The sequence below is a fragment of the Lepisosteus oculatus genome, chromosome 10 (genome assembly GCF_040954835.1).
Source record: "Lepisosteus oculatus isolate fLepOcu1 chromosome 10, fLepOcu1.hap2, whole genome shotgun sequence".
NCBI lineage: Eukaryota > Metazoa > Chordata > Actinopteri > Semionotiformes > Lepisosteidae > Lepisosteus > Lepisosteus oculatus.
The window spans coordinates 7,761,959-7,788,412 of NC_090705.1; the positions used below are offsets into that span (position 1 = coordinate 7,761,959).

Consider the following 26,454-nt stretch of genomic DNA (forward strand, 5'->3'; position numbering starts at 1 on the left):
AAAGAGCAACGCAAAAGAAGATTTAACACTTTGTATCCGGTCCCTACTGTGTTTGACTGACATCTAGTGGAGTGTTAGAGAGCAATGAAGTACAGTATGCCCATTCTGTATGTAGCTCTTCCTTTTGCATTCTGATTTCTTCTTGGTTTCATATTGTATCACACTTGAGAGTGCTCTGCTCTCTCCCTTTCTTCTTTAAACTTAGGTTCCCTTTAAGAACTCCACAAACACTCTATCCCTAATGAATAATTACTGCTCAAGGGAGTGCGGCTCATTCGTCACTATTCGTCCAGGTCACAATTCATAATGAACTGTAATGGCTTCCCAAGTCCCTTTCTTCAGCATGGGTACGTTACTTTTTCCAAAACACAGAAATGACCCGGGTGACGTGGAAAACGAGACCATAAAAAACAGGGAGCGACAGTGAAGTACAGTAAATATGTGTTTGGAGGGCAGTGACAGAAACAGCTTTAGTCAAGAAACGCACCTCATAACAGCAATGCTGTGCACCTTCAAGAGCTACAGTCATACAGGTTTAACTGGTCTGTCTTTATAAATTCTGTAGCTGCAGAAAGAGAAAGGGAAAGTGCTCTCCATATGTGGTGTGGAAAGCTACTTATGCACACTGTACCTTTCTGAAGCGGGATTCTCCCACAATGACACAAAATGCTAACGGCAAAGCAAGCTTTTGAAAAGGTGAGCATTCAGACTTTTGGGCACTTAAAACAAAGCTAAAATCCTGTACTGGAGAGACGCTGACATGTTAAAAAAAAGAACACAAATATCCCACTGCAACAGTTCCATTTTCATGCTGTTAGTCAATTGTGCAATTTCATGTTTTGAGTGATAGTTCCGAAGTAAATCGAAAGGCTTCTGTGCATCGAAACAATCTAATAAAACCCAGAGTAGCACAAAACATACAATTCTGTGCTTGGTGTGAAATAATGACTGAAATTCTCCTTCCTCCCCCAAAAAAGATCTGTGTCTGCCAGAGATCCCCTGCCCAACCCTCCTGTTTTATCTGCTTGACAATAGGGCCCACGAAGCATAAAAAAATCAATTTCCGCCTGAAAGCGAGTAGCAAACAAACTACCCACCTTGTGAAGAGAGCGAGAGGGAGGCGCGATCTGAACTCTCCTATCAGAAGGCAGCGACAGATGGCGAGGAAGTGAAGAGGAAAGAGCCGGGGTTGAGGTGACGGATGCGTTACATGGGCATTAAAAATAGATGCTAAATGTGTACTAGAGGCCCTGCTTCAGAGGACAGCGTACACTGCAAAGATAATAATAATAAATAATAATAATAATAATAATAATAATAATAATAATAATAATAATAATAATAATAATAATAATGTTCTTTATTAGCCCTATACAATTTCTTGCATTAGGAATTCGTAACAGTATCAAACATGGTTGCCCTTTTATTGCCTGTAGTCTACGTGTAATATCAGTTCTTTGTGACTCGTACTCCAGGCATTGTTAAGTACTGAACATGATCTCTTCTGCTGTTCCAGACTCTCTGCTTGCCATGTCTAATGTGATTACAAGTTGAGAAAGCAGTGGAACACTGAACACTATCGCTTGCTGCTACATAGTTCAGATTGCATTTAACTATGCACTTTTATTTGTCGGGGAAAAAAAAACGTGCTCTTCTGAAACAAGTCAATAATGCGATGTAAACAGATGCTGGGGATTTTTACATTTTTTATTTAGGTCTTACTATTTTTACATTTCACTTTAGAACACGTACAGTTTTGGAAATCATGAAGAGGAATGTCAATTCTGTACTTGTTTATAATTACAAGAGCAATATTCACAGTCCCATCAAACAAGCTACAACAAAGATATCCTGAAAAGCGTGTCAGCATCGCAAAATTATGAATGATTATTTCTCTTACACTGAAATGTATTTTAAGCTTACTTTTTAAATGATCAAGATAACATTCTTTTATTGACTGAAAAAAATGCAGTATTGGAAACACTCAGACCTGCCATTCAGTTCTCAGGTTCCAAAATACATAATCCCGCACAAGGACTTCCTACAAATCACCTAGACAGGGATTTTAAAAAGTGTAGCACAGAAAACCACAAACATTAGTTTTGTGGAATAAAGCAACCGTATTTGTATAAAGTGAACAAGAAGCTTTTTATATTATCTTCTTGAAACAAAGCTTATTTGCTGCTCCTGTGCTTCACACTGCTTTCGAACCATCATACTCCCTTAGAAAAGCTACACGGAGTGTGATGAAGTTGTGAAACAAACATACTGTCTTTTGCAGAGAGGTGCTGACAAGTTTTATACCAGTCTGGGGGGGGTATTTCTAACATGTTACAGCAGGGAATGGTTTTAAAATGCCTGTGGCTCACTGCGCTATACTGGCACAATGTGTTTCTGGAGACCCAGTGTGCTGCCTCTTAATGGGATGCAGATTGTCGGTTTTCCCATATGTACCCTTTGCACATCAGATTCTAGCCGAAGCCCGAAAGCTTTAGCTTCCCTTGATCTCCACAGCCCGACCAGCTTTCGTCTGATGCAGAAGGGCTCAGCCCCTCCGGTGAGGATGGGGGACGAAACCGCCTTGCCTTCAGTCCTCCACACTCACTGGCCAGGCTGTGAGTTCATCGGAGCTTCCCAAAGCAGGGAGATCAAACAGGAGGGGGGGGGGGGGAACTTAAAAAAACCTCTTCCTCACTCATTCGGTCCCAGCTCTAGCAGTCTTGTCCTGTGCAAATTAAAAATGCTCCTGTGCGCTCACACAGAGTTTTAACTAAAACATACAAAAGTCCTTGTGACTGCTGTATGACAAACGTCATGCACGGACTATCTGTATGAAAAGTGAAGAGGGGAAAGGTTACAGTAGAAGATGTTCTTGGCCGTATTATGCCAGGGGTTTGGTCCAGTAAGGTACACTGCTGGTTTTTCAAACCCAATGGTGCACAGAGCCATCTGAGGTTCCAAACTGATCTGCCTCAACCATTTCCTTAGTGGTGTTCTGATCCCAATTAAATACATCTGAGAACAAAGGCTGGCAAAAAACACACTGTGCTGCTGACCTCTGGTTCTACACTCAAGAGGACACTTGCCTTACTAAATAGCCAAGGAGTTACTTCAGTTCCTTTCTCAGAAAGTGACCATCCTTATTTCCCATGCTTCAACTGTTAAAGTAACACTGTCTATTTATGAAAGCAAGCGACTGGCTGGTGGGGGCCGCTGGATCTGGGGTGTTCACAATAACAACAGGCCGTGGTTGAACAGGTGGGCTTAGGTGGGCTGGTCTTTGTGCAAAGTGGGGGCCTGAATGGTGGGAGGAGAACGACCACTCCACTCTGCTAGCTGGCCGTCCTTGAAGAGGAGATTGAGAGCGGGGAGGGGGACCCCCGCTTCTGAGGACGACAGTGTGGTCTGGTTGAGCAAACTGGATACCCCGCCGTCTGACCTCCCCTCAGCAGTGCTAGTGCTTTCCTGAAAACAAAAGGAGGCAAAAACGGGCCTTTACAGAGCTCTGTAGAAATGTCTTTCACACGCCAAGGAGAGAGTTGCTCAGCAGTGCGAATCGTATAGGAGGAAGGAAACATCAAGCCCGTCCAATATTAGAAATACCAAAGAAAAGTCAACTGCCACCAGCCTGTTCCTGTTTTGACATCTGTAGAAGACAAACTCATTTTCAGAAAGTATAGTTTAAGAACTGCAGCTAGTATATTACAGTATCTCCAAATGTTTTCATTTCAATGATGACACTGACATCTTTTTAAGACACTAGGAACGTTCACAACAGCAAGGTGCAAAATGTGCATTCTAAAACCCAAAGAATCACAGAGAAATCGGGTCAACACATTAAACAGAATTAAATACCAGTTATGAATTAAACATTCATGTGAAAATCGCGCTTCAAAGATCAAAATAAATCAACACAAAACATCTCTTGAGAATTTATCATGGTCTATCACTGTCTTTATCGGTGATAATTGGTCTTTGAAAACGTATAAGAACATATTGGGTAGGATCTAAGTTTTGAAAGAAAGAGAAACGTCTTACCTGGAATGACTGAACAAAGCTCAGAACTTTCAAAGACAGTTTTCGGCTGGAATGTAGTAATTTCTGAAGGCTGGAACATGAAACATTAAAGAAGAAACAAGCATTTTATGAAGTATTTTTACAGTATTCATTGCCCGATTTTAAGAAGCAAAGCTTTTCATTGCATGTTATAGTTTGCATGTGAAAATACGGTATTACTAATTGATCAAACAACACCATTATTAAAAATACTTTGAGAAGTTTTCACCAATACAAACTCACCTCTCTTTTCCACAGAGCCCATGGGATGTTATCTTTTGACACACCTTTCGATTTAGATCCTCACTGAAGAGTGGCATTCCAAAGCACAGCTCTAAAGGAACCCACTCCTCTTCTGTTGACAACACTGCAGAATGAACAACAACAGTCAAGTCATTAAACACAGCACAAGGATTTGACTTTCCAAAGTCAGCTTTAGACTTCCATCCATCTATCCATTTTCTTACCGCTTCATCCAACTCAGGGTCACGCAGACAACGGGCACAAGGCAGAGTACACACTGGCTGGGATGCCAGCCCACTGCAGGGTACACAGACACGAACACAGACTCGCACACGCTCACACCCAGAACCAATTTCCCCTGAAGCCAATTAACTGGCAAGTATGGTCTTTGGACTGTCAGAGGAAACTGTAGCACCCAGAGGAAATGATCATCATAATAATAAACTTTATTTTATATAAACCCCCTTGAATGGCGCTATATATACACAATGAAAACACACCATGAGAGGAGACAGTAGATGATTACAGTAGAAGCAGAGGGGTGAACAGCAGAACCAGTTATGTAAAGGCCCTTCTAAAGAAGAAGGTTTGCGGTCTAGATTTGAATTAGTTTAGGGAAGGTGACTCTCTGATATCCTTAGGGACAGAGTTCCAGACCAAACCCACACAACCCTCATACAAACTCCACACAGAAAGCACCCCAGACCTGGAATGGAACCCAGGGCTCAAGCTCTGCGAGGCAGTAATGCCGACCCCTGCTCCACTGTGCTGCCTCTAAAATACATTCCACGGGTACTCATATTCGAGGGAGGGCATGTGGAGGTGACTCTCGCCAGGGGTTATTTCCTTCACAGCTTACGGCATCCCAGAGCCACTTCCTAGCTCAACACCCAGGCTCCAGTGAATCAGGGCCCCTTACCTTCCGGCTCTTGCTTTCTGTTTGAGTCGGTATTGTTTTCCTCAACAACCAGTTCAAAGGATTCTGTGCTGCCGTTCGCATCAAATCCTACACTCAGCTCAGGCTCTCCTGAGAAAGAAAGATGTGAGCACAGTCAGTCTCCTGACTCCACAGGGGGAAGGCTAAGATACCTCTGAGCCGATTCTTCAGAAAATAGTTCCAGAGTGTCATGTCCCTTTGGGCATGTCCCTTTGATGACACAGAGAGTTTAAAGTTATTAACACTTCAATGTTGAGTGTAAATGAAGTGGTGTGAGGGGCATGCACCCAACTGAGATATGACTGATTCGCTAATCAGGACGCTGACATTACTCAGACACCATTGGTTTAACCCTGTGTTAACTGCAAGGCAATTATTGAAGGTACCGACCTTTTCCCTCAGATGATTCACTAAGCCTCCTGGAGTGCCTGCTGTTGGGATTCAGCATGGTGATATACCCACAGAAATGCTCCAGGTCTATCTTCTCTCTCAGGGTTCTTAAAGCTTTGTGAACACACATGTTGGAATAGGAGAAATCTGGATGGAGAAAAAAAAAGAAGTCTGAGCTGGCAACTGCTGCAAATCCAACAGGAAATCCCACAGAGATGCTTTCTTTCCCCACATTCTGATTGGAGGCACAATCCCTTAAGCACTGCAGCTTCATATTACACAAAAAGCTAAAGGGAAACTTCTCCCTTACCTCCTTTAAGCTCTCTTTCATCAAAGGGAAATGGCACGTGAACAGTTTCTCCAATGCCAAGAATACCGTGACCCTGTAGATATAGAATTAGCAACAGACACTCAGAAAGGTCAGCGACATTCACTATGCCCTTCACTTAGTAATTAACTACCAGCAGTTCTTACACAAAGCCTTCAAAAAAGGACTTTCATTTTATGAAACAAGATGGGGATGTCTCTCTTCTCTATGTAAATACACAACCTATTGCCAATCTTGTTTTCAAAATTGCACACCGCTTAACCCAACAGTTGCTCTTCCAGATACCACCCCAAGAAAAGACCCAGGAAGTCAGAGAAGGGTATGATATCCATGAGCAGGGCAGTATGTATTCTTCCAGGGGCATCAAACCCACTTTTGTTAAAGCAGTTCTATGAACATGGCAAAATAAATAAATGTCCTCACTGAAAGACCTTTAATTTTTACTTTTATATCAAAATTAAACAATGTTGAGGATATTAAAGAACAGTAACAAACAAGAAGAAGCCATTCGGTCAATCTCGCCTATTTGGTAGTTAAAAGCTTAGTAATCCAAGAGTCTCATCCAGCCTGGGCATCAACTTCAATCACATAGCTAGGGAACTTGTTCATGACTCCCACAACCATTTTGGGTACAGAAGAGCTTCCTGTCCTCAGTTGTAAATGCACTTCCATTTGTCTCCTTTGGTTTGTGTTTCATCTTCTTTTTTAGGAAGTCAGTGGAAGAGACTTCGTCAAGGCCTTGGAAGATTTGGAAAACTTATATCAGGTTCCTCAGTCTTTGTTGTTAAAAACTAAAAAGGGTCAGTACCTTCAGCCAGTCAGTGTTTCGGAACAAACCATTTCATAATATGATATTATGATTTAAAGCAAACCGTATTATGATTCCAATTTCCTAATGGTTGTCTCTCCTCTATTTGACTCTATTTGATTGTGTTGATTCTGTTTCAAACAATTTGGTCTAGTTTGTTTGAAAATATTAAAACATTAAATATTGAAAGGGAAGCATTTCCTCAAGTTGTTGCTAAGACAAACTGGGTAAAAAAGTAGTTATTAACCATGTCTACCATTTCTATTTCTGACATTCCTATAGGTTTTTCCCAGTCTATGATTTGCACTGATCTTAAAAGTCTGCTTTTCCTGCATTTACTTGTCTGTGGGGCCTTACCTGTATCAGCACAGCGGAATGTGTGAGGGCATCGTTAAGCATGGTCAGTACATTGGAACTTGGGACAACACCAGGATCGTGACCCCAGGAAGTGATCAGGAGCCTGTCATAAGTCTTAAAACATTATTGCCTTTAGTGAACAAAAGACACATTTGATAACACACAGCAAGTTACAACTTAATACTAAAATACTACCTTTATTGTATTTAAACAGATAATTAACAAAGGTCACAGTATTTGCAAAACTTTAAGAAACAGAAGTAACACATTTTGAATTTGTTTACAGATTGCGTTTTAAAATATTAAATTAAAAGTTAGTATTCAATTATTAGACATACATTAAAGGTTATTCTCTATTTCACATGTTTGTTATTGATATGTATTAGCCCTGATATTTTATTGTCTGAATTTAGGAAAAAAACAGAAATCATTCCCTTTTATTCTAGAGAAATCAACATTTGAGATCCCGTACCCACAGAAAGATATAAAGCAATAAATTCTGGCTTGGCTTAATTTGATTAACATGAAAAGACATTTACTCCCGAAAAAACTTTTGAAATTCATATATGTTCCAAGAATATACTGAACAAGATCATCTGTTAACCTTCCAAAACCAATTTTTGTGCTATATACTGTGCAGAAGACCAATAACCCCTTTTACCTGAAAGATATCTGGTAGCTTCCTTAGCCTGGATCCTTTGGACAGCAGGAGAGAAGGAGGTCCTTGTCCACACACATGGTAAAGATAAAGCTTGAACCAGATTGAACTGACTTCTGGAATAGCAGGTCCAATGTGCTGCAAAACAGAGGGATTCAAAACTGAAGAACAACACTGGAACTGGAGTACCAGCACTGCTGCGTGCACAGCAGCGCGCAGTCATCCTAAGCAGAGAACAGCTTTCAACCAATGAGATCCAGCAGTGCAGACAGAAGCACAGAAACCTTTAATAATCTCCTAACATTCTTCTTTTCCTGACGTCCCCTCCAACCACCACTTTAGGTAAGGCCACCTCTAACACCACCTGAGGACCTCATTCATAAACCCGCCCACTGCAAGAAAATAATCATTAATAACGATAATAATTACTCGCTTTATTACAGCGCTTTTCATTTCACTGAAGCACAGCGCCCACCGTGGCATGTGGCTGTCATTCTGGACCAGCAGCTCCACTCCACAGTGGACTGGGGCTACTTTCACCTCTTTCTCACTTGAATTAGAGGGGAAATTTAGGGAGGCATGATTGTGCATGCTTACTAACTTACCGAGAAGTAAACTATATAGTTCCTTTCACACTGCCATCCAAGAACAAGGATGACCAGTTACTGAGACATAACTCGACTTCTTCACATGCTCTTTTAAAGCGCAATCAGAAGCATGCATGCTGGACTGTTTTCACTGACCATTGCAGGGAGCAGGAAGCAACAGAACAGGGTGGAGTGATGCTTGGGGGTGTATATGAAGGATGCACAGCAAAATCCCTTACCTGGGGCGTGCAGCTGCTGATTGGCCGGATCTCGTTGCTGAGCGGTGCCATGGAGACCAGCAGCTTGTAGTTCTTGTTGAGCACGCGGCTGCAGGTGGCGGGGTCGAGACCCAGCAGGCTCTCACAGCGCAGCAGGTCCAGAGGGCAGCCTGGCAGGACGCACACACAGACACTGGTCACACACACGCACCGCCGGGGCGCCCCCTGGGGCCCGGAACGATATCCGTTCCTTCTCGGGCGCGCTTTACTGCCACAACGGGCTGGGCAGGGCTGCGTCAGACTTTTCATTCTGTGTGCACGAGGTGGCGGAGCCTTATTAATAAGTAAAGGCTTCGGATGTTGCAGGTCTCCGACGGGGGGAAAAAATGAAAGCCGGTGCAAAAAAAAAACCCCAGCCATCTCTCTTGTACCTGAAAGAAGCTGTGTTGCGCCAGTCTTGAAAGAGCGGTGGGTCAGAATGAATGACTGGTTTAGCCACATGCAGCATCGACTTTGCTCACCGTTGCTCGGCTGCTCGGGGTCTGAAGTTAGTTCCTTGTTGTAACGCAGAAACAGTATCGTATTTCTGAGCGTCAGGGCATGGTCAAAATACCTTTGGGCTTCCCCTTCTGCTGTGCTTTCGACCTTCAGACATAAAGCACCGTTACAAACAGCATTGATTCTGTGTACGTTTATACACTAATATGTACAAAAAAGTTAGATACTATTGGATCCACTTTTAATGCCTCTTAATATACTGTATATACAGTACACATGTTCAAATAGGGGACTGTGTCAGTAGGTGTAGGCTGCATAGTAACAGGATCATTCCATAGCCCAAGGTAAAGAAACACTGTGTTTTGGCTGTGGAGCCTTCTTCAGGTGTGTACACCACCATAATACATTTTTACATAATATTGTATGGGAATGAATCTCATGCTGATCCTGTATTTGATGGGGTGTAACCTTAACTTCATCAGCAATCGCAGCACGGATCCTCTTTCCTATGCTGTTCATTAAATTTTAATTGCAACCTGTTGAAGCACCGTGACACAAAATAATGGCTTCGCATTTTTGGGGGGGGTTTTGCTCAGTTTGAGTTTCGATGTGCTGTCCCGATTATTTAGCACATAACGTGACAGACTATTCATTGATTTTATCAGGACATGTTCTGCTAGAAATCACACAAACAACCATTGAAAGAAAGACCGGCCATGTTTGAGAAAATCACAAAAGGCTTTTCTGTGTGTTCCACAGGTGCAACCTGTCTGGACTGCAACTAGCTGAAGACAAAAGACCATTAGGTAATTCAGAAGTAATGCAAAAGTGTAATGGCTCTTTTCAGAGATTAAGGCTATTATTAACGACTGGGAAAACAGGGAATGTATTACAGTTTTTCCATATCAGTCACTTGTCAAAACAAAACCCTTAAGCTATGCAGCCCAGAACAGGACTTAAACTAGAAATCTAATTACTTCTTCAGTTTGGCACTAGCCTGCTAGCTCCTTGCTGTTCTGATATTCCTGGTACTTTTGGTACGATTGCTGCTACACATCTAGAAATGGACAGAACTTGTAACTCCTGCAGTACAGAGCTCTAATGAGGTACAGTTTATTCCTGTATTTCGAACAAGTTTCCAAAAACCATAGCAAACATTAAAATATTTTAGGTCTATCATCATGGCTAACAGGATGTAAACATGTAAAGTTGAGGTGTTGGCGGTTAAACTTTCACAGTTTTGCGTGTTAAAGAGACTTTACCTTTTCAAGTTCATTCAAGAAGCTGTCAAGAGATTCATCAGAGAGTTTTCCCACTTCAAACATCGTAACAGCGTGGCTTTTCAAGTTCTAAAGCACAACAAAAAATGTTTTATTATGTGGCAGAACTTCGTAGGAGCTTCAACATATCATTAAGAATTATTGAGCCTGGAGACAGTGGATTTTTCTGTGAACCAGTAAGTGAATGACCAGTTATACCGGTTACTGAGATAACCGAATCTGTCGATATTAACTTAATTTGTGTTAACAGAACCCCCCCCTTAATACACAAAATAATAATTTGACCATTTTATTATTAATGCAACTTGTTTTTTATTACAAACAGAACCAAATGATGTGAACATTTAAAATAATAAGGATTATGGGAAGGAAAATATACAAGAAGATTAAATTACAATTTCTTAGTTCAGAGTTGAAATCCTACTATTGTCTACTAGATTTTTTTCCAACTGAGCTATCATGTTACTTAACTGAACCTTCTTTACTGGAGCTGATTACAACTAGAAAAAGTCCTATTAGGCAAATTCTTTTTGAATTAAAGTTTGACTTAGTAACTGAGATCCCAGCTGGGTCAAGACACACAGTGGGCTCTCTATGCACCAGGATTAAAATGCAAGTTTAATTGCTTTTTATCCTGCACAAGAATTATTAATACATAAATTCATATCCTGGCCAAAACAATAGTACTGCTTATTAACACTTCCACTGTCGCGTAGGATAAGTAGGCTAGATTTATTTTAACACTTACTGGTGACAGGTTTCCCATCATTAAGAAGGCTGTGAGCGTCGAATCAAACAGGAAAGCAATCCGTTTGGTGTGACCTCCAAACATGCTCAGACTGTTCACACTAGATGTATCTGTTTCAAAAGTAACCGAATTACAATCACCAAACCACATTAGATTATGTGTGTAAGCTCAATTCCTGGGGTGTTATCTACAGTACGTGCATACAATAAATATATCTACGTGGAGTTAATACTATCTCCCCGTGTTTGTGTGGGGTTCCTCCAGGTGCCCTAAGTTCATCCTATAGTCTAAAGATATACAGGTAGGTTTATTGGCTTCTGGGAAAATTGTTCCTGGTCCAAGTGAGTGTCTGTGTCTGTGCCCTGTCATAGACTGGTGTCCTGTCCAGGGCGTATCCTGCCTTGTGCCTGTTACTTGCCAGGATCGCTCTGGCTCCCCTGAAACCTTGCATTGGATGAAGTGGTTAGAAAATGGATGGATGGACAGTTGTGATAAGTCAGTGCAATAAGGATTGTAGCCCCAGGTGACCTTCCACTGAGGCCAATAATATTGGCCTCAGTGGAAGGTCACCTGGGGCTAACTGGGGTGAATTATTCAACTATTAATTTGGGAGGGGAGGGAGAATGACTGGTACAAATTAGTCTGTTCCTGATATCAAGGGTGTGCACGGTGTTAGCTGTTGTTAACTTGTAGAACTGGCCTTTGTGTGTAACTGAGAAGAGTTTGCATTCATCTCATCAGGAGGTTTAACGTGCTCAGGCCTTACGAGCCGCCACATTTAAAAGCCTCTTACACCACTGTTTCATTTTTATTCCTTAAATATCCTGTTCGGGTCTATCAGGTGATATTTACAACATACCACGGGCTTGTCATTCTGTGCCATGTAGTGAACTGGGGATACCCTGTCCAGCTCCAACCCACCCAGGCCTAACAGCCATCATTCCGAAAAACACCCCCTCCCCCAAGACAATACCCATCTGTGATATAAGATATGTGGACTTAAGGTACAGTAGCATTTCGAAACAATTGATTCTAGCAATGGTAGCGAATCAGTGGCAGAAATTCTTTTCCACTTTTGCTCCACTCTCCACCTCCACTCACGTCTTTCCAACTTTGTCTACAATAACTCTCCAAGACCTGCTGCCCCTCCCACCAACCCCTACTGCCGCCAACACAGGACACAGACCCGCATGTAAACATAATGCTCCTCCTACTTGTTCAGGTCCGACCAATCACAGATTGGCTTGTTACTACGGGAACCTGAAGCAAACGGAGGTCTGGAACACCAACAACACAGGACTTCTTATTGTACTCACCATCAGGGTTATGCCAGTTAGACAAAACAATGGATGGAGATATGGTTATGTCATCTGCCAGCCATAAATGATGTGGTGACGACGTGGGAGGAGAGTGCGTATGAATTTATGTGGCCTCCCTGACAGTGTTGTCACACTGTCCCAATGCTGTCTGATATTAACGGTTTGCCAGGGCGAGTTCTGACCTTGGTCCTCCAGGCTTGTGGTGTCAGTGTCAGTGGCTGAAGATCCAGTGTCGAGAACTGGGCTGCCCCCTTCCCAGGACAGGAGCATCTTCTGTGGGTCCATGGTACTTCTGTCAGAAAATGCAACAAACTAAGGCCAAGGCACATAGTCAGGACACTTGGGAATAAAACAGAAATTCTTCTCTCTTATTTTTTATCAAATGTTCTGTGCCATTCAGGACAGTCTGAAATAACTACAGCGATCAAATAGCACTACTGGCTGAAAACCAGTGATGGCGTAAGGTCGGATACAAACCTCTTTCGGTGCGAAGGAGTTCGGGGAAAAGCAAAGGGATTGTTTTAATTCGAAAGGTTTGAGATAAAAACCCAGGACAGAGGAAAGTGACTGTGTGTTCGGCCAAGTTCATACGGTCATAAGGATGTAAGTAAGTTAAGAACACTAAGTTTCTGGTGTCCTCATTTCAGAGCAGCCTTTACTCAATTCAGATGATCTAGTGAAGGTTCCCCAAGAGAACCTTCACTAGCTGGATGCTGTTGAAGTGCCGAAGGAACGGTACATGTTCACGTGAGTCACGCACCTGAGCCTGTTGAGCGAGGGGGCAGTCTTCCAGGTGGGGTGAAGCTGATCAGGATTTATCACTTGACCTTTCTTGACAGCGAAGCCCAAGCGACAGTACATGGACACAGCATTCTAATTGGAGAGAACAAAATACGCATATGTTCTCTGCACTGTTTGGGGCTTGTTAATTGCTTTTATTTAAAATTACATATTTGGAAGATGTGCAATGTTTGACCATCTTAGAGGCTCAACAGTTTTAAAAAATTTGATACTCTCAAAATGTCTGCAGTGAAGAAATGTCTGTGAAATTCACATCCAACAAATTGGATATCCCTGATTTAAACAACACCATACAGCCTGGGCATCTTATTCCTACTATAGTCTTCAGCTTGGATTTTATAAAGATAAGATCTTTGGAGAGCAAAGATGAATTGCACTTTTAACTGTCACTGTAGTAATCATTCAGGAGCCACACTGAAAATGTGATTTTTTTGAATTCCTGTGAAATGATGGAAGAAAGAGCAGAAAACTAGGTCACCTCAGCCCTGATAGCAGCCTAGTATATTTGCTGACCATTTTCAATGTCTCTGGCTGTATCACGAATTGCAGATCTGAGATGAGCATGTCTGACCTCACAACTGAAGAGCAGCGAAGTGCAAAAAATGGCTTTCAGTCAAGAAATGCCTTCTGCAACAGCGACAGACATGCAAGCATGAATTCATATGCCTTCTACCAATGTTCAAACACAGCCAAGTGGAAAAAGAAAACCAGCTCCTAAGAGATGACGTCTACAATGAAAATCTTCATGTTCAAAAAAATTATTTTATAAAGAAGATATATCAAAAGAAGACATTTTTACAAGACGTCAAAAGGATAGTTCACCAGGGTGACCTGTAAGGACAGCGCACAGACATTCCCATTTGGAGTTAATTATCTCATTCATTTTTAGAGAAACTGTCACATACAACACTCGTCAGCAACAGTATTCACTGCTCCAATTAAAACAAAAAGCCTAAGGACATTATGTGACATTATGTGTATAATACCAAGAAAAACTGGTCCAATATAGGCTGTGTCGATCTTCCCAAGAAAAGAATGTCAGGATTTCAGATGCGCAGTTTCAAAGCGTATCTCACCTCTATCAGTGTTTGCAGAAATCCATCAACCACGATCTGCTTCATTTTCTTTGGTTTATAGTTTGGCTTTTATAAAACGCTAATATTGTTTGGTCAAAAACCTTTATCTTTCCATTGCAATTCAAAGGAAAACAATTCGTAAAGAAAGAACTAAGTTGTTTCAAAGCACATTTAATCTAAAAATATTTTTATTTTTCATATATGTCAAATTCTCTGATTATTTGCAGACAAAACAGTCACCCGGTGCCTTTCTAAACTTCTGCAAGGCATGTTTAGTTCAGTAATTCATACGTGAAATTCTAAAATTGTATACATATCCCTACTGCAATGACAAACTATTCTATGCACCAAGTCTCTAGGTCTCTGCAACATAATTCCAACCTGATGACTAGTTACTCTACTGTAATACATACCTTTACAAGACCCAGGTCTATTTCCAATACATTAGCAAGCTGGCAAAAAAGAAAAGAAAACAGTGATGGATACAAACTGGACAAAGCAGACAAACTAGACAAAGTCTAAAAAAAAAACAGCTTCTGGGCACCTACCTCAGAAACATTAGTATGCTCGTCAATAGAGACAAAGATTTTGTACAGAAGAGTTTCAAAATAATCCCCCTGAACCCGATTCATCACAAATCCTTCCAAGGGGGGAACTAAAAGGAAATAAAAATAAAAATAAATGACAGTCTCTTCCATTTTACAAATTAACTGTGCTTCAGTCGTGATTTTAGAGCTACTGTACATCTCTAAAAAGCAAATAATGATACACTATATACACTCAATAATGAACACTCATCACCAGTAGATAAAATCTTGTTTACTATAGCTCTCCAGCATTCAGTAACAGAGCATGTAAAACTGAAAAGGCAGAAAACTACAGTCCAATGAAATACGAGCTCGCTCTGATTTACACATATGATGGAAAGGTAATATTGTCTAGAATGTATGCAAGTGGAATGTGGGCCAGTGTTTTTCCCTTGTTCCTGAACGTTTGTGCTATTCCCCATAATAAAAATATAAATTTTCTCAAGTAATCCAACCACTTTATCACCTATAACTGCTTTATCCTATACAGGACCATGGTAAATCACATCTTGAACCGACAGACACAGAGCACGAGATGCAACTACACTCTATATGGGAGGCCAATCGATTCTAGGTCAGATATACACACATGCATATGCATATACAGTAGGAAGCAATTGTGAAACACCTCATAACCTTCACCTCGTCTTTGGACTGCAAGAGGAAAGCAGGCTAGCATTGACAACAATCCTGCAAAGACTTCATATAGGATGATAGCGTTTCTTAAAACAGAGACCTCACCTGAAATGCAGCTGTCATCAGAGATGGGGACATCAAGGTAAATGAAGCCTTTGTTGTACAGACCTTAAAGAAAAAGAACCAGGCATTTTAATCATGCCTTTCACTTCATGATAGTTTTGCAAGCATTTTTATTAACAAAATCCTTTCCACAAGGATGCTGTACTTCTCAAATCGATAGGTAGCTACACCTAAACCACATCAATCCTGTGTGAAAGGGGTTAAATATTTTACATATTGGAGAGTAATTATCATGTTTATCCCCAACATCAGTCACTAAAATCTTTCCATACACCCACAATAAGAAAGCTTTTCTTAGCTCATAAGGGTCAAGGCCTATACTAGAAGCAGAGGGCACCAGGTGAGAGTACAACCTGGTTAGGACACCTATCCATCATAGGAATTCAGCTGGAATTATCACAACACACTGGAAAGAAAAGCTGGGAAACCATGGCTTCTCATACAGGCACCACAATCTCAACTGAGTGAAATAAAGCCCACTTCTCTTCTGCCCCTGAGATCAGAATTGTGTTATTTCCATGCACAGAGCTCTCCTACCCACGTGCTCCTTCACACAGCGAGTTTGAGTCAATATACTTCAGTATGATTTAAGATCAGCCCATCGATTTGTGACTCACGGCGGTGATTGAATGCTTCAATATAAACCTCAATTCCGGGGTATTATCAAAATAACACTGGCTGCAGTCAGCCGAAATGAGTGGCAAAGCCACATCTTGAAGAAGAAATTGAAAACCAGGTCAGAAATGAAAAGTGTTTTTCCCACTACGGTTTTCATAAAGACACTCAAAGCATACGTTGCTTAGGAAAAAAGATTTGAAACTACTTCTCAAGGATGCTCCTGACTGGAGGGAAACAGATCCTCAAGATGTCATCTGCTCAGCCTGCATCTGCATTTCCAAAGCTACTGGGATTTCAGCATTAGACACCCAACTCACACCTGTTTGTCGTAGCTGGAGGTTGTAATTAGTACTGCTATAAGGCTCAGGTTTGCAGTGTACTGTTTAGTTTGTACACCTGTATTTCAAGAGTTCAGCTCTTTTAATCACAAAATGAAACCAAGACTGGGTCTTGTGCAATTGACAGAGGGGGAGCTTGAATGGCTCAAGAGCCACTGCAGAGAGACAGAATTAGAGAAGACCTGTGCTGAACTTCTTGCGTGGATTTTATTATTTCAATATGAACAATGCTTTTCTTTCACTGAGGGATGTGATATTAACTGCATTGCAAAGAAATTCCCCAAAGCTCAGGAAACTAAAAAGGCTATTTCAGTTTTTTACAGGTATTAAGAGTCAGAAACTAAGTCCATTCTCTTATATTTTAAAATATAAACTGGGGGATTTTTGCATAAATGTGTTTATACAGCACACTGAGAGATTATGGTGAAAACATATTTTGGTTTCTGTGTTGTTTCTCTATTTATTTTGTCCTTCCTTATCTTTCATTATCATAGTTTGCATATTGGATTATTCTACTTCAGTCGATGTGAAGATATTGTTCCTCTGCAGCTTGGAGCCTATACAGATCTCTACTAAAATGCTAAAACACTCCTCCAATCATTTGGTGCACACAGATGGACGGAAAATATGTTAGCTACTAGCAACCAAAGGACCTCGATGGACTGAATGCTTTCCTCTTGTTCACAATGCTTCTTAATTTCTTTCTTAATTAAGACATTAATTCTTAATGAAATATCCAGGACTTGGAGAACATTCCCAGTCTGAGTCTGTGCTTCAAGAATAGGTTAAGCCAATTCATTTTTTTGGCATACAGCACAGTAGTATAACTGAAAGCCACCTTGCCCATGAAACAATATTGGTCATAGCAGACCACTGTATTACTCAAGACGCACACTTAAGTCCTCATATTTTTTTTTTACTTGTGCACAACAAAATATAAAGGTAGTCATAATCCCCTTATGTCCTCACAGCAGAGGTTGCCAGCCTTCGTCCTGCAGAGCCCTAGTCCAGTCTAGTCCTACACCTTTCTAACAGCTGGCAACATCCGTAATAGAAGTGCATTCTGTTACACATAAGGTTATGGAAACAATTAGAACTGAAGTAGAGGATCCTCTGCAGTATATGGAAACAGGATCCGAGAAGAGATAGGTCTGGCTCAACTAACCTGTCAGAGTTTCTTGAACAAGCAACAGCAGTAATAGACACACACAGAGTGCACAATATGGTGTATTTAGATTTTAAGAACGTTTTTGTTAAAAATCCTCACAACAGATTTATTCTCAAATTACAGGCAGTAGGCATACAGGAAAATACATGTGTTGGGATCGAGATTTGGTTAACAGATTAAAAAAAAAAAGAGTACAGATAAGGAGTGAATTTCCATCGAATTTAAATTTTGCCGATGTAAAAGAAGAACTGTATTAGGATCACAGCTTCCTAATTTATATAAAAAAATCTCGATTCTGGAACAATTAGCGAGGTTTGCAGAACATACCAAAATAGGAGAATTAAAAACACTACAGAAGCAGCAAATGAAATTCAAAAGAATTAAATGATATTAAGGACTGGGCAGGCATCTGGCAGATGGTGTTTAGCAAGCAGGTTACAAAATAACCATAAATACAGAATGAGAAATGCTGAGCTTGAAAACACTATTTAAGAAAAAGACTTAAGTCTTTATGAAAATACATCACTTATATTTTCTAGACAATGTGATGTACCAATAAAAAGGTCTATGAAATGTAAAGATATATTCTAATAGTAATTGATTTTACACCAAGGAGTGTTACATTAAAACTGTTTAATACATCAGTAAGACCTCATCTAGCATATTATTAAAAAACCTAAAATGTTAATTGCATAAGTCAATACCTAGTAGAAGCACTTTTGGCAGCAACAGGAAGTGCACGTTTTGGCTAAGTCTCTACTAACTTCAGACTCTGGGACAGTGCAATTCTTACCCATGCTTCCTTGCAAATTTGCAAAAGCTCTGCTAGCTTCTGAGAGCCACTCACTTCCCACTGCACTGTAACTTTGACCTTGGGCTCTGGGTCACTGATATAAATATGTATGAAATGACCTGCTAAGCCCCCCTGTTGCCTAGTTTTAATAGTTTAATAATCTATGCTCTCCTAGTACAATACATTGGTGCCCCTCTGGTTCAAGGGCAACCTGTCCTGCTTGTAGAAATCCGACCTGTTCCAGAAGGACCCCCATAAAGGTAACGCACCATGTCTGAACACATGGATGAAAGCAGAAACCGACCTCCGAATTTCCTCCGGCGTCTCTGGGCTTGCTCCTAACACTGCAGGGATCCTAGAGAACTTTCTCCTTCTACGTTCATGGGTTCTGCTCTGCCCATCAGCACTCCATTTCTGTCACTTACAGGCTAGGGGCCACGCAGAGCAGCAAACTGCTGTGCCAAAGGCCAGGTCTTGTGCTGTAGCAGTATTCCACACTCTCTAGGGCTCAACAAGGTTCTATTTCAGCTAAATGTGTCCTGCAGCAGAGAAGCTGGCTAGGATGGGCCTCAAGCCCAGGGATCTTGGATTCAATGTGCTCAAACATCCAACACTGCAAACCTCACTCTGCAAATACCTCACAAGGCTATTTCCTTTTGCTTATGTACAGCCCTTTTATTCTAGATCCCAGGTTTAAGAAAGATTTTCTAGTTAATTAACAGTGCTTAGCTTTAATCTTCGATTAATCACATTTTAGACAATTTTTCTAGAAGCACGTTTCGACCTTTTGCTTGGTTTTCAGATGGCACTCACTCAGCACAACGTTGTATTCTACAGATCCAGTCAGCTGGGGACCAGCATCTATCATTTTATCAATAGCACTCTTCTCAGCCGAGGAGCAGATCTGCGAATAATGAGGAAAGCAGCATTTCACGTGAGGGAAAAAAAAGAGATTTAGCAAAATACTGAAGGCAAAGTGATCTGGGAATGTTAATGAAAATTCTAAAGCAGTAAATGATTGCAGAGACTGAGGGCATCAAACTATCCCAAGAAGTCTAACAGAGAAAACTTAATGATGCAAAACAAAAAAAACAACAACATCTTCCTATTGACAAAAAAAAAAATCAAATCTTCAATTTAGTAGTAGACAACTTTTCCAAAAACGCTATGCAAAAAGATCTTTCTACTGCACTTTGGCTCTCTATGTTACGTAAACATTTTTTCAGTGTTGAGAAAGATGGAGAAACCTAACCACAGGCATGCAGTAACCTCAGGTGTAAATTTAGACCAGTGAGATAATACTGTCTGCTGAAACAGGCTGATGTAATGCCCACACCCACCCTGATGTCATCCTCAGTGATGTAGCCGGTCTGCACCACCCACCAGGGCTCCACAGAAATCTCCACCGGCTTCACTGGGAGCAGGTCTCTCGCCGTTTTCCTTCTGAAGAATTTCTGGGAAGAAGCAGCTACTGTTTAAGAACAACACATTCCCTCCACAAATTTGAACTTTTACACCTCCTAATATTTAATAAAAGAAAATACGGTCGTTTGGTTTGCTTAGACTAACTTCAAGGGGATTTCTTAAGTCAAATTCAAACAGGAAAACTGCAGGTATTAATTCCTGTCTGCATACTGGAATGACAATATCTATATGTTTTTTGATCAAATATGTCAATCGTGTCCTTCGAGATTCTTCAACGGCTTCTCCGGAAAGATTGATAAAACCCTGATCTGGCTTTTGTCAGAAATTGCAGAATGAGTTAGACACAACGGATACAGCTACAGCCCAAAACACTGCAAATCACTTTAAGCCATTTCCCCAAAGAAGAACGAGCCATGTGAATAAATCGGTTTCTTACTTTTGAGGATCTGCACTGGTTCATAAGGTCAATATACTGGTTTCTCCCAATTCCAAGGAGCCTCAGACCTACAACATAACCAAGAAGAGCTCAACATTCTTAGAATTTTACAGTGAAAGCTGAAATGTACAATACTGGTGAGTGAATTTTATGCCAGAACACTGTATAACACCTTTGTGCTTCTAGCAAATAATGTAATTAAAAGGCATAAACAGGTGAGTGGACTCCAGACTAACTGATGGTTCCCTTCACTGCATGTGTAGGACACCAAGACCCAGGGAGCCCAGGGGAAAGCTGAACTGTCTCAGATGTTCACAGGTGAGGGCCCAGGAATGCAAAAACACAAAGAAAGCAAGCAGTCAGAGTCGACTGGCTCATTTGCAGAGTTTTTCTGGAGGCTGACAAGGTTCACTGGAGAGGAAGTAGAGCTGGAGAGACTGAATAGCCTCTGAAGAAAAGTCACTGATCTTAATCAAATCAGCTCCTACCTGTTTTAAAATGTAGAGGTGAAACACGAACTCTGTAGTTCAAATACGACAGGACAATGAGGATTAAAATAAAGAAATTCTAGAGGCTCTTCCATTATATTTTCCACATATCAGCAAGCCTGTGTTATGATTTATGTACAGTAGATGTGCATCAGCTTGCACCTGACAGACAAGCTTTCTGAAAAACTTACAGTCAGCTGCTGTGAAATTGGGTAGAGAGTCGTAGCTCTTTTCACTGTTCATGATGTCCTGCAACAGAAAGAGGGGCAGTTATTACTATATTTTTTGGGGGGCACCATCTCTACAGTGTGATGGCTAGTGCACATGATTGTACTTGTAATAATAGCATTATGCTGAAGAAAGCATGTGCCTGAAACTAAAAGTGTGCACATAAACATGAGTGTTTAGAAAGTAAAAAAAAAACACATTTAATTGCAATAAAGCATAGAGGACTTTTCTTGTCATAAAACATAGAGGACTTTTGTTAATCTGTGAATCTGACACGTTGTACTGTAGGATATTCCTGAGCACCACAACGATCGCTGCATTTGTGATCCGAGAATGCACTCCAGAGTCCAAAGTCTGACTTAAGAGTCACATGAGGCCCAACGGTGTTGTTCACGATAACGCCCCTGAACTGCACTGCTGTGAGAGAAGCCTGCGTCTTGAACGGTATTCTATATCCAACACATACCATTTCTTCTGTCTTTAAAGACATCTGCCAAACACTTCTGAGATGATAAAAATTATTTTAAAAAACTGTGAAGCTTACAGACCTTTTAAGGCCTGAAACAAATATTAATTGCACAGCCAATGGCTTAAATTTTGCAGTACAGTTTATGGTTTTACAGTCGGCACTCAGATACGAACAGCAGTTTCCAGATAGCTTTTTCTCTTGCAAGGTGTACATTTCATTTTTATGTGGGCTGTGTTAAACAGATTCTTGTTGGATTTGTAAATTTGCAATTTAAGACCAACAGGAAAATAACTAGAAATGTACATCTTTTGAAAAAAGTCCAATCATTCTAACGTAAGCAGTACATCAGCTACTGCCGCCGCAACATGAGACTCTGCTGTACATTTCCAATCATTCCTCCTTCTTAGACCTTAATAGCAAGGTGCAGAGAGCCTGGTGCCTTCCTGAATGTGGTCTTTTGTGAGCAGAGAAAAAGTAATTATACTCTTGCAGCAGAGGTATGCTACTGCCAGCAATACATGCTGTGGAGTGGCAGGATTGCTCCTTATTAAAAGCAGCAGGGATGAGCTTCAGCCTCCTACACTGCATCAGCACATATAAACTGCACTGACTGCACGGAGGAGATACAGCGGGGATACACTTCGAAGAGGTTATGTATTCCAAACCCCTACTGTTTAAAATACTGCCAAGCCCCACCCACTTTCAGACCTACCTCCATTATTCCAATATAGTAGGAGAAGGGAGTAACCCTCAGGCCCTTGACCATGATGTCAGACAGATGGTAAGGGTACAACATGAGATGCTCACGGCTGTACTTCAAGAGCTCTTCGTAGTACTTGCGCTCATCTTTCTTCACATGCCTCACTGCATAAAAGAGGGGGAGGGCATTTTTTTAAGGTGTATGCAACATGCAACAGCAGCATCAGTGGCTACCCAAAGGATTTGTATAAACCCGTTAAATACTAACATTAAACATTAAACATTAAATACATACATTAAACACCTTTCTTTGTCAGGATCACCAAAGCATTTCATCCGATTTAATCATTCGCCAGACAACTGCGTCCCGAAGCGAGATTGTGACAAACTGCTCTTCCTAAATGAAATGAGCGCATCTTGTATAGTGTCCTTATGATCTCCAGTGCAAAGACATCCAGTCTAATCACCCAGACAATATAGAAAAATATACATTCTCAACACAGAAAGCAATGACAACAATAGAGGGCCTCTAAACCTGTTCTTGGGAAACCTCTTGTCTCATCGTTCTGCTGTTAAGGTTCATTACTGGTGCCTTTGCTTTGTTTCTCTAATGTTTGCTCAAGCTGCTGAAAGGGTGCTTAAGCTGAGCTCCTGGCTTATGACCCATTTGGCCCTTTCTTAAGGAAAGCAAGTGCCTAGAGGATCCAAAATAAAAAGCCACTTTGGTACATTAAATGATTTAAAAATTGCACTCCAGTATGAAAATATTTGAAACACATTTGAATCGCCTGAAGCAATGAGGGGACACTAGTAGATGCATGACGATATTTGAAATTATACAGATAAATACATAACCTAGTTGGAAAACTCCTGGAGAATCTGTAGATTCCTCTCAGATCACTGCACCAATAGTCACACAGACAAAAATATACAGACACCCACTGCAGAGCAGATGGATACATTTCAGGTCTTCCAAGGTGCCAAGTGCTGATCCAGCACCTTCCGTTGGTTGATGTGTTCAAAATCAATTATTTTATTTAATAAATAAATAATGCAATGATTTTAATTTAATAATTAAAATAAAATCATTTAAAATAATTTAATGTTATCGTTAAATCAGATTAAAAGCAAACAGTAAAAATGTAGTGTAACTCAAAATTACATTTGTTTGTTAAACTAAGCTTTAAATTCAAAACTAATAGAGTTAACTTACCTAAGTTATTTCGGAACCGCAACTGGTTCCGGATACTGTAAAGAAGGACATGTTTCTCATACTCTCGCTGTGAGTTTCCGAGACTCTGTGGAGAACAACGAGGAACAAGTAATTTAAAGAACGAGACAACAACGTCATGTTTGATCAGGGGCTATCTCATTAGCAGAATGTCTGCGGGCTAGGTACTGTAGGGTGTTCAAGGTCTGGTGAAGATCTATGAACAAATAGTTTATCGCAAACAAAGTCGCAACTTATTTTAAAATGCTTCAATTAAGATTGAAACTTATATAATTTACTCTGTCGAAAAGCAAGGTGTTCAGGCTTAAGGTTAAATAACGTTTGCGATGACCTCTATCTCATTTCTTTTTGACGCTTTAAGTCATATGATCTTGTTTTCAATGGCTTATTTTTTTGTATCGCCATAATAAAGCGGAGGTAACAAATAAAAAAGCACATTTCTTCGCCCAAAATAAATGGATGCCTGTTCTATTCTAATACGATGTAAATGCGCTGTATAATTAAATTCCTCTTTAAAGATTTAAACGTATTTTAAATGGCACTCAACTCCCAGAAATCTCAGGAGACGCAAAGATTAAGGCAAAGGTTTTCTGTCTGAAGATAACCTAAGCATTTCTTTACTTCATCCTTTAAACTGAACGGTGTTATCCTTTTTTGTGGTATGGATTATAAATCTAGTTTTGGAATTGGAAACGGAAAACACGGAGCAAATAGACCGCATGTTCTTTCGAAACTGATCCTTCTGAATCGCCGCTAAACCCTCTATTACATTACATTAGGCAACGATGCGCGTTTCAGACAAACAGGAAGGATCTGGGATGAAGACTCCATGCATCGCGCTGATTCAAAACATAAGCAAACCAAAGAGCGACAAGGGATGACATCCGACGGGTCACCCTGAACGAATCTGTTAATGTTGTTGTTTTTTTTTCCACATGAAAAGCAAAATCACTCAGTCACGAAGCAGACAGTTCTTTCAACGAGTGCGGGCACCTCGCGTTTAGTTTATCTTCGTACTGTCTGGATCAACCCCCACACACGCTTCCCCTTCCTATGGATGGAGTGTCAAAGATTCTGTACCTGTTTGACATTAGTGGGCAGTTTGTTCCACGGGTAGTTCTGCCTGATGTGAAATTCCACGTCTGTATTCATGGTCTCAGTAAAACACAAGGCTTGTAAATCGGCGAGGGCGTTTGGGTAACACTAATATTACTCAACCCCCATCGGCTTTAAAAATTAAAAGCAAATACTGTCTTAAAGTTCCATATTTACCCCGTCCCGATTTTAGGCTGTTCTTTCTTTAATCGAACTTCCTTATTATATTTACAAGGAAACGGTCGTCACCGCTGCTTTCGTCATTTCCGCCCTCTTGGCTCGTGTCGGGAATATCTATGGTAGCAAAACAAAAAAGGTGAATCTGTGGAGCGGTGTTTGTCTCCAGCAACTTTCAGAAGAAAAACTGTTTTCTTCACAGAGCTTAGCGTTTGCGTTTCACATGTGTGTTATTACGGCTTTATATGATTATGTCCTGAAAGTAAGGTTTACGTTGAATAAAAGTGACTAAAATTCTGCTTGATTTTATTTAAGAATACCTCAGTATTTTGGAACTATACATGCATTTGAAATAAAATACGTTTTTTGAGTTCCTCCCCCCGATTCGTAATTATTAACGTTTATATTATGTACCGAAATATGAAAATAAAAAGCAAATCTTCATTGATTAGACTTTAACCAAAAAAAAAAACGGTAAACGCCAGGGGGCGTATGTATCCACAATAAATACAAATAGAGTATTTCGATTGAAGCTAACGGGAATAAATATCACACATCAACTGTACAGCTATACAATTCGCAAAGTCTTTTACTGGTGGCATTTACATTTTTCTGATAATTGATTTATATATTGAAGTTAAAATAGTCCTAAATGTCCCGATAATTCATTTTCATCGATTGACAGGGTATTTTTATGTTTTTTCACGTCTGCTTTTCTGGGAAATGCTCTCTCTCTCTATGTTCTGCAAGACTATTTTGTTGATATGCTCAAGCTGTGGCAAACACTGCAGTGAAGAACACTTATGAAAATTAGACGGAAATCTCTATCTAAAATGCTCTGAAGCCTATCAGATATATCCTTCTGCATCACTGGCACAGTATAAATCATTCTTATTGAATGTGGTGAAATCTCTTCACAAGCCGTTTTTACTAGGAGTCCAGAGAAACACAGGTTATAGTCAAGCAAAGACGCATAAGAACTGGGTGAAATAACAAAACATACAGTATCAGTAAAACTGCAGGACTATAGCCCCTGGGGATCTGGAGTCTTAATATCTTTGTCACATCATTATTCCCATATTCCAGTTTAGTCCAATAATTAATGTATTTGGCTTTTGGTTTTGTCCCAAAACAACTCACATTGGTGCCCATTTAAACAGGTGGGTATTTTCCTAGCATGAAACAACTAACTGAAGGGTACAACAGCAGCTTCCCATCTGGGACTTGAACCCACAACCCTCCTGAACACTACCCTGCAATACCAGCTGAACGAGCAGAGATCCCCCCCTTCCTCCCCCGGCCTCCTGTGAAGAGGTAACCCAGGGCAGTCAAGCCTGGCACAGCTGTCCAGTCGTCTCACGCTGAACTTTAGGCTCTGTTTACAGACAGTCTGCACACCCCCCCCAGTTGCAAAAGCCGGTGGGGAGTGCCGCGTAGTTTCCAAGCCCCAGGCCAGCTCCTCGGATAACTGGAGTGTCTGTTTATACCCCTGTAAACACGGGCAAGCATGACCGAAAGCTTCTGTCGAGGAGCAACGAGTTCCAGTCGCAAAAACAAGAGGGGGTGGGGTCATGTGACCTCGCTGGCACGCGCTCGCAGCGGTATTCTTAGCGCCGGAATGTATACAGTGGCCTCGTGG

General features: G+C 40.8%; 1 protein-coding gene across 2 annotated transcripts; it reads right to left on the reverse strand.

Moving 5' to 3' along the window:
- Positions 1–1,689: 1,689 nt before the first annotated feature.
- Positions 1,690–24,876, reverse strand: fam91a1 (family with sequence similarity 91 member A1). Of its 2 annotated transcripts, none has more exons than XM_069194820.1 (24): positions 24,624–24,876; positions 23,526–23,610; positions 22,326–22,477; positions 21,108–21,165; positions 20,429–20,496; positions 19,908–20,021; positions 19,381–19,471; positions 15,633–15,695; positions 14,853–14,959; positions 14,718–14,756; positions 13,188–13,300; positions 12,610–12,719; positions 11,109–11,218; positions 10,343–10,429; positions 9,104–9,227; positions 8,604–8,752; positions 7,781–7,915; positions 7,120–7,233; positions 5,937–6,009; positions 5,627–5,773; positions 5,219–5,326; positions 4,300–4,423; positions 4,039–4,108; positions 1,690–3,465 (listed from the first exon to the last, which is right to left on the reverse strand). In XM_069194820.1, exons 1-24 carry the CDS (start codon positions 24,693–24,695, stop codon positions 3,265–3,267), a joined length of 2,514 nt encoding a protein of 837 aa, XP_069050921.1. In that variant the 5' UTR covers positions 24,696–24,876; the 3' UTR covers positions 1,690–3,264. The 2 variants fall into 2 exon arrangements, with proteins under 2 accessions (XP_069050921.1, XP_069050922.1); XM_069194821.1 differs by having other exon boundaries at positions 24,816–24,836.
- Between the last annotated feature and the right edge of the window lie 1,578 nt (positions 24,877–26,454).